Source organism: Myotis davidii, unplaced genomic scaffold (genome assembly GCF_000327345.1).
Source record: "Myotis davidii unplaced genomic scaffold, ASM32734v1 scaffold44, whole genome shotgun sequence".
In the NCBI taxonomy this organism is placed as follows: domain Eukaryota; kingdom Metazoa; phylum Chordata; class Mammalia; order Chiroptera; family Vespertilionidae; genus Myotis; species Myotis davidii.
The window spans coordinates 150,991-169,088 of NW_006299705.1; the positions used below are offsets into that span (position 1 = coordinate 150,991).

Consider the following 18,098-nt stretch of genomic DNA (forward strand, 5'->3'; position numbering starts at 1 on the left):
AGCCGGTGGGGCGGTTTTAATCCGGAAAAGCTAAAGGTCTCCTCTTTTGTCTGTGTTTTTGTGCCTGCAGGACAAAAGATCCTTCATCACCGAAGTGACGTGTTAGAAACAGTGGTCCTGATCAACCCGTCAGACGAAGCCGTGAGCACTGAGGTGGGCATTCAGCTCTGCGGGGCCTGGGCAGGGCCTCACACAGCTACAGGACCCAGCTGACTGGAGGCACTGGGGCAGGTGGCCGGAGAGGGAGAGGGGAGAGAAAAGTTCTTGGTCTAGGATGCTGGGTCCATCAGTGGCTGGTTCTCTGTGTCAACACCACCCCAGGCTGCCCTTCCCAATAAGGACAAAGTGGAAGAATGTTCTGGAACTGGAATATCTCATTGAGGCTAGTGGGTAGAACTCTTTGTGTGTACATGGAGGGTGTGCTGCTGGGACGGACTCTCCTAGGGTGCAGCAGGGGGCATAGATGGCAAGCCCTCAGGCTGGGACATCAGGACCCAAATTTGAAGAAGAACTGCATCTCAGATGTGAGCCCCTTCAGATCCATCCTGCCCAACCCCTTATCACTGTTGAGAGGCAGGGGACGTGGCGGTCAGGAGCGTGGCTGTGGTGCCGACGCCTGGGTTCTTCCACTCATTCTCTGGTGGCCTCCATGGCCACCTCTGTGAAATGGAGATTCTACAGTGCTTACATTTAATTTGCATATTTAGTGTGCTGCTTAGAAATGTGAAGCACTTAGAACACAGAATGGCACATAACAACTGATATATAAACTGGCTATTCTGATGAATAATAGTACTGTTTCCATCATATGAAATTTTTGCCAGAGAGAGAGAAACAGGTTATTTCAGAGATCACTATACGATACGAACTTGGCTGAAGCCAAGAATCTCTGGGGACCTAAGCCAGAGGACTTAGTGTATCTTCATTTACTGTTTCCTTTATTGAGCTGCTTCTTGGACATTGAAGTAGCTATAGGCCCTGGGGAGGAGGAGGGACTGCATTACCTGAAGAATCTCTTCTGCCCATGCTTTGAGCATCTCTGTGATTATAGCCTTTTTAAAATTTAAATCGAGATATTTTACAACCATGAAATTCATGCTTTGAAAGTGTGTAATTTGGTGGGTTTTAGTATGTTCACAAAGTTGTGCAACTATCCCCATTAATTTCAGAATATCACCCCCCAAAAAACCCTGAACCCATTAGCAGTTACTCCCCATTCCCCCCAGCTGCAGGCAACCATTAACCTCCTTTTTGCCTCTATGGGTTTACCTATTCTAAATATTTCGGGTAATGGGAATCATACAATATGTGGCCCTTTGTACCTGGCTTATTTCATTTAGCATAATGTTGTCGAGATTCACCCACATTGTAGCATATATCAGTCCTTCATTTCTTTCTGTGGCTGAGTACTCTTCCATTGTGTGGATATGTCACAGTTTGCTTGTCCGTTGATCAGTTGATGGGTTTGGGTTGCTTCCCCTTTTTTGGCTATCATTATGAAGCCTGTTTTGTGTGTTTTTTTAAAATATGTTTTTTGTTTATTTTAGAGAGGAAGGGAAAGGGAGAGAGAGATATAAACATCATCGCTGAGAGAGAATCATTGATTGGCTGCCTCCTGCATGCCCCCTACTGGGGATTGAGCCCAAAATCTGGGCATGTGCCCTGAGCAGGAATCGAACCCTGACCTCCTAGTTCATAGGTGGACGTTCAAACACTGAGCCACACCGGCTGGGCAATATGTAGCCTGTCTTGATCCCACTTCCTCCTGCTTCAGATTAGCAGGTCCTCTTGGATCTTTCTGACAATCTATTAAGGTACAAAGTTGAGGCAAGTGATGGGCTATCTCTCTCTCTCTAACAGAATCAGGAAGTGAAATATAATTTGAAAAAAGCTGTATACCCAGCCAGACATCTGTGAGATGTGGAAAAGGGAAAAAATAGGGAATTCTTTAAGGAATTCAGGCTCGCTTGCGGAACAGGTGGGGCTGGAATAGTTACTTCAGCATAGGTGCGTTTCCTTAATTCGACTGGGGGGTGTTGGGGGCAATGGGTCCTCGTGGCCTGTTTACCTTTGTGCCCCCCCCTGCGCGAATGGGCATAGAATGATTACCTTGGGGCTTAGAGCAGCATTTCTGCTACAGGACAGGCTGGCGACCTGCCACCTCAAGTTCACAGAGTTCTTTAGTGCAACCATTTACAGTCCTATTGAAAAGGTTCCGTTCAGGGGCAGCCTTTTGTTGATGTTCAAGGTTAGGTACCTGCTGATCCCACTGTAGGCTGCATTGGGAGCTCTGTGTTTGGTGTGTGGCTTGGAAGGAAGGGGATCCTGCATGGGAGGGGCTGACTTGGGACCCTCGTTGGAAATCTGTTTCCTGAGGCAGCCGTGGTGGGACCTGGACTGTACTCGGTGACTCAGCCTGTGAGAGGTTCCTAAGGCGCAGACCACGTGCTGCTAGCAGACACAGCTGTGGAACAGATCATCACCAGCTATGAGGCTGCTTTGGAAGAGACAAGGAAACTAGGGGGAGAAGGTCAGCCACCGCTACTGTCTTGGTTGTAGCCAGACTTGGAAAATCGCGATCATGGGCAATCTGGTGACCACAGTCGTGGGCTCTGTCCAACTCCCCAGGGGGGAAATGAATAACCAGGGAATGAATGGTTTTTGTTGGTAATAAACTCAGGACAGGGCTAGCATTCGCAGGGCTAGCCCTGTCCTGAGGTGGGACGTGGGAGCTGCTGTGACTCCTGTTGCCTGTGCTTTGTTCCAGGTGCGCTTGATGATCACCGACGCTGCCCGACACAAGCTGCTCGTGCTGACGGGGCAGTGCTTTGAAAATACTGGAGAGCTCATTCTCCAGTCCGGCTCTTTCTCCTTCCAGAACTTCATAGAAATTTTCACCGATCAAGAGGTGGGCTCCTGTCTGGGAGTATCTAAGGTTTATAATTGCTTTGTTACTGTTGTAGCCTCAGGCTGCTCTTTGAAAGCACTCAGGGGAGCTAGAAGAAGGGGAGGGAATGTCACATCTCCTTTGAAATAAGCAAAACCGTGACTCATCACCAAAAGAATTTAGAGCACTCATCTATAATTAATCGGAAGCATTCTTAATGGCCGGAGATACAGATGGAGGGGTGTTGGAACAGTCAACATTTTACGGTTGGCAAAAAAGATGGAAACATTTGAAATGAACCAAAAAGAAAACCCGGGTTTCCTGTTTTCTGAAAGAATATTCCAAAAATCCCTTGGACTTTTGGTAGGATTTAACCGCCCTGAGCTCTTTCAGTGCTTGAACTTCCTTTCCCTGATCTCATTATTTCTGATTTCTTTTACTTTTAATGCCTAGTCCCAATGTTTGAACTTGGGCTGTTTGAACAGCCCCCAAAAGAGAGGGCTCAAGAAAGGGCTACAAATAGGAAAATTGGGCAGATTCTTGGTTCATGGTTCACATTCATGCTCCAAGAAAAAGAGGGTTGAAGAAGCTGGACTGAAGCTGGGTCTTTAATATTTCTGATGCGTGTATCTTATTCAAGGACGGTACTTGTGAGGTACTGAGAACTAGATGATGATAGTGGGATTTGGGAAAAGGCGAGTGAAGACTTTGATTTGGTGATGTCTGCTGGAGAATTTATCCTGGCTGGGCAACTTCTCTTTCCAAAAGAATGTGCCTCTTTCATTCTGTTTATTTGTTTATAGTCGTTACAGACACGTTCAGGGCTGTCACCGCAGCAGGTTGGGGCCTGCCCGCAGCTGATAGCAGATTTCCACTTGGAGGGTTGAGGGATGTGCTGATAGGAGGAGTTACCACATCTATTTAAAACCATCTTCCTGAGAACTTCCTGAGATGGCGGCCTCTCGGCCTCCTGGGTGTCGTGAAGGGCCATCTGTCTTTCTGCATTTAATCTTCCTGAGGCTGCGCTTCACAGAGAGGTCTCTGTGTACTTTTCATCACTGGCAAGAGCTGTAAATAAACTGCCCAGCTTCATCTGGCTCACCTGGAGGCTTCTATAAAAAGACTGGGCAGATGACAGAACCATGTTTCACTCCCCACCCACTGGGAGAGAAGGGCTAGCAAAATGAAAAGGAACATTTTGCTTAGCGTTGTCATCTGGGTCCGGAGGCAGACAGTCCTGGCTCCTCACAGCAAGAGGGGGTCACAGGGCCCTGTCTTTCTCCAGAGGCTGTGACCTGTCTTCCTCTCAGGCATATCTATGGCACCCACACAGGGGAAAGGCTTTTGTTCATTGCACTGAAATTCCAATCTAGACCTACAATTCTCACTCTACCTGCCACCTCAAAACTGTCAGAATCTTTTGCAGGATTGAGTTCTCCAGTGCATGTTGTGCCTGAGGGCGTTTGTCTGATAAGTCAGAGGTTGCACACATTATCAGCGCCTTGCCCCGGGGAAGGGAGAGAGCTGTAGAGGCCTGGAAATTGTCCCGTGGCCTAATAGCACGGGTGGGTGGTGCACTGGCCTGAGTTCAGCCTGACCCTCAGCTCCTATATATGCATGGGCACCTCCCCTGCATACCTTAGTGGTTCTGCAGTTAGTTTCTGGTGGCTGGCTTCTATCCCACGTCATTGGTTTGTCTTTGCCATAAAATCGAACAAAGGATGAATGTAAAGAAAAGGGTTTGTCATTGCCCAGATCTTAAATAAGCAGGTATCATACTTCATCCATCTGACCCCAAATAATATCCCTCTCTCTCTTTAAATAAGGCATAGTGTTATGAAATTGCTGCTTAAATCGTTTTTTTATTAGCCCACAAAGTAGAATTTTAGCACAATAGGCTCTGCACATATTAGAATTTACCCCTAATTACCAAAGAAAAAGAACCAGATTTAAATGAAGAATGTAAGTTCTGTGTAAGGGCAGATTCCCAGGGTTTGCAATCCCTGGGATGGGCTCTGAAGGGCATACACCTTTATTATGCTCAGCCAGGTGTCCTTTAGGCCAGAGGCTCTGCCATAGTCTCCTCTGCTTGCCCCATAACACCACCAATTATTTTGGAGAAAGTTATGTTCAACACAAAAGGATCTTTGGAGTTCTCCCTAACAGACTACATCAGTGGGCTGGTGGGGGAAGACAAGAGAAGGGGAGAATGTTGGGTAGAATTCACTCTCCCTCTTGCCACAACCAGAGCAACTCGGCCTTTATTCCTTTGGCATTGTAGACTTTGAAGAAAGGCTGCTATAGCCAAAGTGGGTTGAAAATCACTGGATAGGACCAATGGTTACCAGCCTGTTAGAGCTATGATTGCCTGTAATTGCATTGGAAAAAGGGCTTGAGTATAGAATGACTAACAAAGGGACCTTATAGGAACAGTGTTTTTCCTTTTATCCACTCCTTGATATCTACTTATCACTCTAGAGAAATCAGAAACACAGTTTTGGAAAAACAAAAATGACACATTTTTGGATGAGAATAGTTTTTTAAAAAAAGGACTTAAAAATAGAATTATCAGTGCATTTTGAGCTTCAGGTTTTGGGAGTCTTAGTCATTGGAGGTCAACTTCCGAATCAGAATTCAGAGTTAAAACAGTCATCTGGCTAACCTACCACTTCCTGAAATCCAAGGATGGTGAAATCATCATCTCCTGGGGACATTTTTTATTCTCTATTAGAAAATTTTTCCTTATTTGTCTCATTGTATCTTCAAGGAAGAACTGTAATCCTTATTCCACCTGACACTGTCTTAGACACTCTTCACTGGCAATGCCAATTTTTTTTTCTTCCAGATTAATAATCATTTTCGGTTCCACCCACTGTTCTACATAAACCAAGATATTAAAGATTCCCTCTATTCCCTGGTCACTGTCCTTCAAACTTGTTTCATTGGTAGGAAGGGAAGATGGAGTGGGTATGGGGAAAATTCAGGAGTTCAGTCTTGGTCATGCTTTAGTGCCTTGGTGTTATCAGAAGCCAACTTGGATATATGAGCCCAGAGCTCAGAGAACTAAGAGTTGGGCTGGATATGTTAATTTGGTAGCCATCAGCATATGAGAAAATAGACGAAGTAATTTAGAAGGAGCAGTGTATTTAGAAGAGAGGTTAAGGCCAAGAAGAAGGAGCCAGTAAGGCGACCTCTTTCAATTTGTTTGCTTGTTTGTTTATGGTCTAGTTTCTCTAAAATGCCATGACTCACCCTGGACACCCTACTCCAGGGGTCACTGACCAGGTGTGTTGTGAGAGCCAATGACTGTAGTTTTCAATACAGTGTTCTATTAAGTAAGTCTAAAAGTAATTTTTGACTGTTACCATCCACAATTAAATATCAATGGGGAGAGGGTGCAGGCTTTGAGGAGCTCTGTAATTACATGATTTGGGAACTCCTTTTAAGAAAAAGAAAACGAAATTGTTAATATACAATTACAAGGCTTTAGGAGGCGCCCATGCCAGTGAGGGGCCTTGAAGTTTAAGCTTCTGTAGCTTTATTTAAATCCATTTGACTGTCAAATAACATCCCCGAGTCCTTTCTATGGCTATTCTTGTTAAGCCATGTCTCCAACTCCTGCACTTTAGCCAGCTGGTTTATTGGACCTCACATTTATCCCTTTAGAACACCACCCTGTTACAGTTGACTTAGCCATCATCATCCTAATGTCCAGAGCTTTTGTAACTGCCTGAACTCTGCCATCCCACATTTTGCCATGCCTCTCATTTTCATGCCATCACAGATTTGATAATCATGTCTTCATTTGTATCCAGGTCAGTACACGACATGGCATAACTGAGCCCTGAGGCAGCCCACCATAAACCTCTTCCCAGGTTGACACTAAGCAGCACTATATATATAGCTTCATACAAATCCACCTGATTTTGCTATCACACTGTTCAGAAATCCTGTTAAATGTCTTGCAGGGATACGCAGTCTGCTGTATTTCCTCATTAGCCAAGCAAGTAACCTAATCAAAAAAGGAAATGCAGTTAGGAGGCCATGGCTTAGAAATTCAAGTCATATTTCATTAATATTATCTGCACTAAAGTAATTTATTTCTTTATTTTCCTTCCTTTTCCAGTATGCCTGCATTTAATTAGAAAAAGAAATGGACAAAAAGACTATCTTTGCCCTGAGCAATATTTCTTCCAGTCATGTCTCTCATTCATTTTTGTAAGAACAAGGGGAGGGTAGCAATCAGTGTGCTTGACAAGTATGAGCAGGCTCACGTCACTTCTCTAGTGTCTACTCCAGGACAGCACGTATTGAATTGATCAAGTTCAGTGCAGTTCAGGAAACATCTGTTGAATCTGATGATATGCTGGGGAAACATAGATAACTATGATACAGAGAGATACAAGATGTGTTTCCTCCTACTCAGGAACTTTTCGCATATTGGGCTATAATAGCTACCATTTACTTTGATGATTTCCAGTCTCTTAGAAGCCTCAGTTTCCTAGTCTAAGACCTAGTCACAAGTTCCCTTGCCACTGCTCGCTTGTTGGATTCTCCTTATTGCTCTCATCTGATAATTGAGTGAATGTTGATTGAGTGCCACTATGGGCTGGACACTTGTAAGACCCAACCTTTGCCCTTGAGGTGCTTGGTCTCTAGAGTGTATGTTGGTGTAGAGGCCTCGGGGCTGCTTAGGGGGAAACAGGGAGTTCATTTCCTCTGTGTAGCTCCAAGTCTGTAGTATAAGCATGTCAAACTCATGGTCTGCGGGCTGCATAAGCCTTGTTTATTTGGCCCGTGTTAGCCTTTGAGTTTGGCACACTTGCTGCAGTAGTTGTTCCTTTTTACCTATTCCATTCATCTCTCCTTCTTGAAGGGCTCTCTCTAGCTCAGTCTCTGCATTCTTGTCTCATCCTGCCACTGCTTCTTCAGAGAGATGGAGTTTTCCCTCTCTGAAAAGAAACTTGTCCAGCAATGCTGACTTTTTTTTTCTCTGTTTCTCCCATAAATCATAATTTCCCACTCACCAGCCTCTTTGCTGTTTTTCATGTCCTCGACTTCCTCAGAATTCTCTGTAACCTTGTTTTCTTTTGGGGTCATTTCCTTCATTTTATAGGCTGACTGGATAGAGGTGAAAAGATAGAAGGTGGGGAGGTATTCCTCGAGTCTTTTTACCTACTCTTTGAACCTGGTGATTACAAATCTTATAAAAAGAGCTAGTGGGGGGAAAAAAAAAAGAGCTAGTGATTGAATACCTCCTACACACAGCAGGATCAAACCCTTGGGCTGCCACACCCTTCAGTAAGGGTGGAATTTCAAAAATTAAAATAGACGAAAATTTAAAATTTCACTATTAAAGAGTCAGCAGTTGAAAAAAAAAAGAGTCAGCAGTTGAGTTAGCCTAGATTTCTCCTCTAAAATGTATTATAAAATATGAATAGTTTGCATGTTCTCTGTGTGAAAATTAGGATTGAGAGACTCCTAATTGTGCTATAGTGGTGGCGATGAAGGTTTATGCTAATTATTGGACAAGAAACCATATGTAGTGTTCATGTTTGCTTTGGCCAAAAAATAATTTGAGCAACAATTACCCACGATGGTTACCTTTGACTTTCTCAGTTTTCTTAGCTTCCAAAATAGTTGGTTCCTATCCTTTATATAGGAGATGATCAAATCAGAGGAAACAGCAAAATCAAAGATTTATTATTTTGCTATTTTGAGACCCTTCATATGAACTGTGGGACAAATAGACATAACAAAGCAAAAATGGCTATTTGACTGCAATCTTAGGTAGAAGAAATCAGATTTTATAAATTACTCTATGCACATGCACTGGTAGCCTCAAATATTGGTATCCAGAAGGTTGTATGAGACAGAGAAAATCATTCTAAAACTAGAAGGTGAGAGTTCAGACCTGCTGGCTCAGGGATGCCTGGACCACATGGAATCTTTGCTTTGCCCTTCATAATTTACCTTCAAGGTCAAGAGCTCTTTTTGAATCTCTGGGCTGACTTATGAGCTTTGCTGTAGCCAAAAGAAGACCGGAGTTTACGGCATGATTCTCCCTTACTACTTAGTAAGCTAAGACCATGAAACATATGGCCATACTATGGAATGAGACAAAAATACATTTTCAATGAACCACAATCTCTGTTTTGGTCACAATGTGCTCTTCTGCACTCCTGTCCTATGGGAAGTATTAAACAATGTGTTCAAAAACATTTGAGCCCCAAATTTTTTTTCTGATTTATGGTCAACTATTTCTTTTCTTAAAATAATATTTTTAAATTACTATTTGCACTCAGTATTATTCTGTATTAGTTTCAGATGTACAGCATAGTGGTTAGATAATCATATACTTTTCAAAGTGCCCCCTCCCCCCCAGTACCCACCTTGCACCACACGTAGTTATTACAATATTATTGACTATATTCCCTATGCTGTACTTTATTTACATCCCTGTGATTATTTTGTAACTACAGATTTGTACTTCTTAATCCTTCCACCCTTTTGAGCCACATTTGATCTTAGCCACTCATACCCAGCTTGCCCTGAAAAGAACAGGAGTTGCGAGAGAGTAGAATGTCTCACTTTGGATTAAAACATGAGCAAATGGGGATAAATTGGGATGCTCGCTGTATAATGGCCCAGTTGCTTTCATCATCACGGCTTCAATAAAAGTATTTATATTTGTAGAGAATCTGCTGGATGAACCACTGATACATTTAAAAAAATATTTTTATTGATTTCGGAGAGGAAGGGAGAGGGGGAGAGATAGAAACATCAATGATGAGAGAGGCTCATTGATCAGTTGCCTCCTGCATGCCCCTATTGGGGATCAAGCCTGCAAACCAGGAATATGCCTTGATGGGAAATTGAACCCAGGACCTCTTGGTCCATGGGATGATGCTCAATCCACTGAGCCATCACAGCCAGGCAGAACCGCTGATATTTTAAATAGTGTGAACTGATGCCAGGACCAATACTTTTTTGTAATAAGGAGCAATCCATAACTTCCTTGTCTCCCGAGGGGGCGGAGGGGAAGAAAGCACACCAAACGTTTTCCTTTTACACCTACAAAATTCTAAAAGTAGACAACAATAAGTGAACCAAAACTAAATTCATTCAATGTATCAATCAGGTCTTTTTGCCAAGCCCAGCGGAATAAAAGAAAATATTTTATATTAGTGGTGAAATGACTCACATAGCCTTCCCCATATTTATTCTTCAGAGAGGAAGGGAGAGGCTGCCTCCTGCACGCCCCATTGTAATATCAAAGTATTTCATAACCACTGTAGCACAGGCCCTGATCTTCCAAATGGTCACTGGTCTTAGAACTGTACCAGAGTTTTGGAGTTCTCCTGCTACACAAGAAAGATTATGTAGAGGTGTTCTGGGAGGTGGTTGAGGCATAAGGGAGCAGTGTGTGGGGTAGTCAGTATGGAGGCTGTTCACTTACCATTGTGGAAATATTTCAGAATTTAAGCAACCAGCATCCCTAAAGTCAGTCCTTGGTTCATCCAATGATCCTATAATATCTAGTAATACATGGAGATGGTGGATCAATGATAACATTCACTTAAGCCTTTTCTTTATTATTTTTTAAATCCCAGATTGGGGAATTACTGAGTACCACCCATCCTGCCAACAAAGCTAGTTTAACCCTCTTCTGTCCTGAAGAAGGGGACTGGAAGAACTCCAACCTTGACAGACACAATCTCCAAGACTTCATCAATATTAAACTCAACTCAGCTTCTATATTGCCAGAAATGGAAGGACTTTCCGAGTTCACCGAGTATCTCTCAGAATCAGTGGAAGTCCCATCTCCCTTTGATATCCTGGAACCCCCCACATCGGGTGGCTTTCTAAAGCTCTCCAAGCCCTGTTGCTACATTTTTCCAGGAGGGAGAGGTGATTCTGCCTTGTTTGCAGTGAATGGGTTCAATATGCTCATCAATGGAGGGTCAGAAAGAAAATCCTGCTTCTGGAAGCTCATCCGACACTTGGACCGAGTAGACTCCATCCTGCTCACCCACATTGGGGATGACAATTTGCCTGGAATAAACAGCATGCTGCAGCGGAAAATCGCAGAGCTTGAGGAAGAACAGTCCCAAGGCTCCACCACCAACAGTGACTGGATGAAAAACCTCATCTCCCCTGATTTAGGAGTTGTATTTCTCAATGTCCCAGAAAATCTGAAAAATCCAGAGCCAAACATCAAGATGAAGAGAAGCATAGAAGAAGCTTGCTTCACCCTCCAGTACCTAAACAAATTGTCCATGAAACCAGAACCTCTGTTCAGAAGTGTAGGCAACACCATTGATCCTGTCATTCTTTTCCAAAAAATGGGAGTTGGTAAACTGGAGATGTATGTGCTTAACCCAGTCAAGAGCAGCAAGGAAATGCAGTATTTTATGCAGCAGTGGACTGGCACCAACAAAGACAAGGCTGAATTTATGCTGCCTAATGGTCAAGAGATAGATATCCCAATTTCCTACTTAACCTCAGTCTCGTCTTTGATCGTATGGCATCCAGCAAACCCTGCAGAGAAAATCATCCGAGTCCTGTTTCCTGGAAACAGCACCCAATACAATATTCTGGAGGGACTGGAAAAGCTCAAACATTTAGACTTCCTGAAACAGCCACTGGCCACCCAGAAGGATCTAACTGGCCAGGTGGCTGCTCCTGCTGTGAAACAAGTAAAACTGAAACAGAGGGCTGATAGCCGAGAAAGTCTGAAGCCAGCCACAAAGGCACTTGCCAGCAAATCTGTGCGAAAGGAGTCTAAAGAAGAAACTCCTGAGGTCACAAAAGCAAATCACGTGGAAAAGCCACCCAAGATTGAAAGCAAAGAAAAGGTAACAGTGAAAAAAGACAAGCCAGTAAAAACAGAGACCAAACCTCCAGTGACCGAAAAGGAGGTGCCTAGCAAAGAAGAACAGCCTCTGGTGAAAGCCGAGGTGGCTGAAAAGCAAGCCACAGATGTCAAACCTAAAGTCACCAAGGAGAAGGTGGTGAAAAAGGAAACAAAAGTTAAGTCTGAAGAGAAGAAAGAGGAGAAGGAAAAGCCAAAGAAAGAAGTGGCTAAAAAGGAGGACAAAACACCTATCAAGAAGGAGGAAAAACCAAAAAAGGAAGAAGTGAAAAAGGAAGTCAAAAAAGAAATCAAGAAAGAAGAGAAAAAAGAACCCAAGAAAGAGGTTAAGAAGGAAACACCCCTGAAGGAAGCCAAGAAGGAAGTTAAGAAGGAAGACAAGAAAGAAATGAAAAAGGAAGAAAAGGAACCCAAAAAAGAAATTAAGAAACTTCCTAAAGATGTAAAGAAATCATCTACTCCTCTCTCTGAAGCAAAGAAACCAGCTGCATTAAAACCAAAAGTACCTAAGAAGGAAGAATCTGCTAAGAAAGATTCTCTTACTGCTGGGAAGCCAAAGGAGAAGGGGAAAATTAAAGTCATTAAGAAGGAAGGCAAGACAACAGAGGCTGCAGCGGCAGCCGTTGGCACTGTGGCCACTGCAGCGGCCGTGGTGGCAGCAGCTGGAATAGCAGCCACTGGCCCTGCCAAAGAACTGGAAGCTGAGAGGTCCCTTATGTCATCCCCTGAGGATCTAACCAAGGACTTTGAAGAACTAAAGGCTGAAGAGGTCAATGTAGCAAAAGACATCAAGCCTCAGCTGGGGCTGATTGAAGATGAAGAGAAACTGAAGGCAACTGAGCCAGTCGAAGCCTATGTCATTCAAAAAGAGACAGAAGTCAAAGGTTCTGCTGAGTCCCCCGATGAGGGAATCACCACCACCGAAGGGGAGGGTGAATGTGAGCAAACACCAGAGGAGCTGGAGCCAGTTGAGAAGCAAGGGGTGGAGGACATCGAAAAATTTGAAGATGAAGGAGCAGGTTTTGAAGAATCTTCAGAGACTGGAGACTATGAAGAGAAGGCAGAAACTGAAGAGGCTGAGGAGCCAGAAGAGGATGGTGAAGAAAATGTGTGTGTGAGCACCTCCAAGCACAGCCTCCTGGAGGAGGAGGAAAGTGCCAAGGCCGAGGCAGATGCACACATCAAGGAGAAGAGGGAGTCTGTGGCCAGCGGTGATGACCGAGCAGAAGAAGACATGGATGAGGCAGTGGAGAAAGGAGAGGCTGAACAATCTGAGGAGGAGGATGAGGAGGACAAAGCTGAGGATGCCAGAGAGGAAGAATACGAGCCCGAAAAAGCTGAAGCTGAAGATTATGTGATGGCTGTGGTTGACAAGGCTGCGGAGGCTAGTGGTGCCGAGGATCAGTATGGATTCCTTACCACTTCAGCCAAGCAACAGGGAGCCCATTCTCCTGCCCAGGAACCTGCATCTACAATTCAGGACGAGACTTTGCCTGGAGGCTCGGAAAGTGAGGCCACTGCTTCTGATGAGGAGAATCGAGAAGACCAGCCTGAAGAATTCACTGCCACCTCTGGCTACACTCAGTCTACCATTGAGATATCCAGTGAGCCCACCCCAATGGATGAGATGTCTACTCCTCGAGATGTGATGAGTGATGAGACCAACAATGAGGAGACAGAATCCCCATCTCAAGAATTTGTAAACATCACCAAATACGAGTCTTTGCTGTATTCTCAGGAATACACCAAACCTGCTGTCACATCACTCAATGGGTTATCTGAAGGGTCAAAAACAGATGCCACTGATGGGAAAGATTACAATGCTTCAGCCTCCACCATCTCACCACCTTCGTCCATGGAGGAAGACAAATTTAGCAAATCTGTTCTACGTGATGCTTACTGTGCTGAAGAGAAAGACAGGAAAGCCACGTTGGAGATCAAAGACACTGTTTCAGCAGTTTCAGATGAAAAACTTAGTCCACCCAAGAGCCCATCCCTGAGCCCGTCTCCACCATCACCCCTAGAAAAGACCCCCCTGGGTGAACGTAGTGTGAACTTTTCTCTGACACCCAATGAGATTAAAGTCTCAGCAAAGACAAAAGCAGTCCCAGTGTCTCCTGAAGTGACCCAAGAAGTAGCTGAAGAACATTGTGCTAGTCCCGAGGATAAGACCCTGGAAGTGGTGTCTCCATCTCAGTCTGTGACTGGCAGTGCTGGCCACACACCTTACTACCAATCTCCAACTGATGAGAAAACCAGTCACCTCCCCACAGAAGTCATTGAAAAATCATCAGCAGTTCCAGTGAGCTTTGAATTCAATGAAGCCAAAGATGAGAATGAAAGGGCTTCCATAAGTCCCATGGATGAACCTGTTCCTGACTCGGAGTCTCCTATTGAAAAAGTTTTGTCTCCTTTACGGAGCCCTCCCCTAATTGGATCCGAGTCTGCATATGAAAGTTTTCTGAGTGCTGATCACAAGGTTCCTAGTAGATATACTGAAAGCCCCTTTGAAGGAAAGAATGGAAAACAAGGCTTTCCAGACCAAATAAGTCCAGTTTCTGACATGACTTCCACTGGTCTCTTCCAAGACAAACAGCAAGGGAAAAGCACAGACTTTATACCAATAAAGGAAGACTTTGGTCAACATAAGAAAACTGACAATGTTGAAACCATGAGCTCTCAATCAGGACTGGCTTTAGATGAAAGGAAGTTAGGAGGAGATGTTTCTCCTACACAAATAGATGTCAGTCAGTTTGGATCTTTTAAAGAAGACACTAAGATGTCCATTTCTGAAGGTACTGTTTCAGACAAGTCAGCTACTCCTGTTGATGAAGGTGTAGCGGAAGACACATACTCTCATATGGAGGGTGTGGCCTCAGTCTCCACAGCTTCCGTGGCTACCAGCTCATTTCCAGAGCCAACAACAGATGACGTGTCTCCTTCTTTGCATGCTGAGGTTGGTTCCCCCCATTCCACAGAAGTAGACGACTCCCTTTCCGTGTCTGTCGTGCAAACGCCTACCACTTTTCAGGAAACAGAAATGTCTCCATCTAAAGAAGAATGCCCAAGACCAATGTCTATTTCTCCACCAGACTTTTCCCCTAAAACAGCCAAATCCCGGACACCAGTTCAAGATCATAGGTCTGAACAATCCTCGATGTCTATTGAATTTGGTCAAGAATCTCCTGAGCACTCCCTTGCAATGGACTTTAGTCGACAGTCTCCAGATCACCCTACAATGGGTGCAAGTGTGCTTCACATCACTGAAAATGGGCCAACTGAGGTGGACTACAGTCCCTCTGACATGCAGGACTCTAGTTTATCACATAAGATAGCACCAACGGAGGAGCCATCCTACACCCAAGATAATGATCTTTCAGAGCTCATCTCAGTGTCTCAGGTCGAGGCCTCCCCATCCACCTCTTCTGCGCATACCCCTTCTCAGATAGCTTCTCCTCTCCAAGAAGATACTCTATCTGATGTTGTTCCTCCCAGAGATATATCCTTATATGCCTCACTCACCTCTGAAAGAGTGCGAAATCTGGAAGGAGAGACTTTATCACCAAAATCCGATATTTCTCCACTCACCCCAAGAGAGTCCTCTCCTTTATATTCACCTAGTTTTTCAGATTCTACCTCTGCAGTCAAAGAGAACATAGCAGCTTACGATACTTTTGCTCCTCCATCAATGGAAGCAACATCCACAGAGCCCTATGGCTTCCGTGCCTCGATGCTATTTGATACGATGCAACGCCATCTAGCCTTGAATAGAGATTTGACCACACCTGGTGTGGAGAAGGACAATGGAGGGAAGACACCTGGTGACTTCAGCTATGCCTACCAGAAGCCTGAGAAAACAAGTAGTTCCCCAGATAAAGAAGGTTACCACTACGAGTCTTATGAGAAACCCACCCGAACCCCAGATAAGGGTGGCTATTACTATGAGAAGACAGAGAGAACCACTAAAGCCCCAAGTGACAGTGGCTATTCCTATGAGACCATTGAGAAAACCACCAAGACTCCAGAAGATGGTGGCTTTGCCTATGAAATTACTGAAAAGACCACACGGGCCCCCGAAGAGGGTGGGTACTCATATGAGATAAGTGAGAAGACAACAAGAACCCCTGAATTGAGTGGGTATAGCTACGAAAAGACTGAGAGGTCTAGTAGACTGCTGGATGACATCAGCAATGGCTATGATGACTCTGAAGATGGTGGCAACACACCTGGAGATTCCAGCTACTCTTATGAGACCACTGAGAAAATTTCCAGTTTCCCTGAGTCTGAAAGTTACACCTATGAGACGTCTACAAAAACTACACGAACCCCTGATGCTTCCACATATTGTTATGAGACTTCAGAGAAAATCACTAGAACCCCCCAGGGGAATACATATTCCTATGAGACTTCAGACCAGTGCTACACGACAGAGAAGAAGTCCCCCTCGGAGGCCCGCCAGGATGTTGACTTATGCCTTGTGTCCTCCTGTGAATACAAACATCCCAAGACAGAGCTGTCACCCTCCTTCATTAATCCCAATCCTCTCGAGTGGTTTGCCAGTGAAGAGCCAACTGAAGAATCCGAGAGGCCCCTCACCCAATCAGGGGGGGGCCCACCGCCTCCAGGAGGAAAGCCACAGGGGCGACAATGTGATGAAACCCCTCCCACCTCAGTCAGCGAGTCGGCCCCATCTCAGACTGACTCCGATGTCCCGCCAGAGACTGAAGAGTGCCCCTCCATCACAGCTGATGCAAATATTGACTCTGAAGATGAATCAGAAACCATCCCCACAGACAAAACCGTCACATACAAACACATGGACCCACCTCCAGCCCCCATGCAGGACCGCAGCCCTTCTCCACGCCACCCTGATGTGTCCATGATGGACCCAGAGGCCTTGGCCAATGAGCAGAACCTGGGGAAAGCTCTGAAGAAAGACCTGAAAGAGAAGACCAAAACCAAAAAGCCAGGTACAAAGACCAAGTCATCTTCGCCTGTCAAAAAGAGCGATGGGAAGTCCAAGCCCTCTGCAGCTTCACCCAAACCAGGGGGCTTGAAAGAATCCTCAGATAAGGTGTCCAGAGTGGCTTCTCCTAAGAAGAAGGAATCGGTGGAAAAAGCAACAAAACCTACCACCACACCTGAGGTCAAAGCTGCACGTGGGGAAGAGAAAGACAAGGAGACCAAGAATGCCGCCAATGCCTCCGCATCCAAATCAGTCAAGACTGCAACTGCAGGTAGGTGGAAGGTGCTGGCATCCACAGCTATCCCATTCTTAACTGGAGCCTTTGGCTTTCCATTTGACCTTGTACTGGGAAGACGAGAGAGCACAACTGGGTGCTCTCCCTTCCCTTTACTATCTCTTCTGCCTGAAGGTATCAATCTCAGCCCAATGTTGTCCGAAAGCTTGGGGACAGCTCAGTATATGGCCCAGAGCAGCTCATTCTGCAACACAGCAACTGCAGCTTTGTTCTAAGTCTTCAGAACCAAGGAAGTGTTTCAGGCTCTTTTGGAAGATGGTATTGGCAATGGCTTCAAGCCATGCTGGCCCCAGAATGAAGCTCAGGTGACAGAGTTCCCAAAGGCCTAGGGAGAACTAGAGTTCCAAGCCAACCCTAGAATGTCCACTATAGGCCCAAGATTTAGATTTAATATTTTAGTTAAAAAATTTTAAAATCATAACATTTTAAAATTAAAATTATAAAATTTTTAATTAAAAAAAATCACCAAGCTAGAGCTACATCCTCATTAAAGACAATGCTGTTTTCTTATTGGCCAACAAATACCATAATTTCAGTCAGCCAGTGGGTATTCTGAACAAATTGAGAGAAGAGCATCAAAGGCTCTTCTTATACCCCCCTTACCCCACAGTCTTGCTGAGACTCAGAATTCTATTTTGGATTAAATTGCACATGGCAGGAGCAATATGCCTGACTTCTGATCATTCATGTTTTGGTCTCAATTGTCAGATTTATCACGTTCTCAGCAATACCTGGGTTTTTGATGGAACAGGTCTCAGATGGCTTCATTTTTGTTGCATGAAGATGCTTTTCCAACAGATCTCTAAAAAGACAAAATTGCACTATTGATTTTTAAAACAAACCTGGGTAAACTTCTGTCAGTTCCCTCAGTTTGTGCTTCTGTATGAGTGACATTCATTGGGTGTTGATGGTAGCGATTTAGTGTACAAAGGGAAATTGTAGACATTTTTAAATATATATATATTTATTTATTTATTTCAGAGAGAGAGAAAGAGAGAGAGAGAGAGAGAGAGAGAGAGAGAGAGAGAGAGAGACATCATTGTGAGAAACAAAGATCACTGCCTTTTGTACATGT

At 44.5% G+C, this 18,098-nt stretch overlaps 1 protein-coding gene across 2 annotated transcripts in view; it reads left to right on the forward strand.

The window, feature by feature from the left end:
* MAP1B (microtubule associated protein 1B) overlaps positions 1-18,098 on the forward strand; it is a 92,655-nt gene that overhangs the window by 67,277 nt on the left and 7,280 nt on the right. For both annotated transcript variants that reach the window (XM_006775423.2, XM_006775424.2), the window contains 3 exons: positions 71-153; positions 2,768-2,908; positions 10,501-16,999. In XM_006775423.2, the coding sequence (XP_006775486.1) occupies positions 71-153; positions 2,768-2,908; positions 10,501-16,999 (6,723 nt within the window). The remainder of the gene's footprint in view (positions 1-70; positions 154-2,767; positions 2,909-10,500; positions 17,000-18,098) is intronic.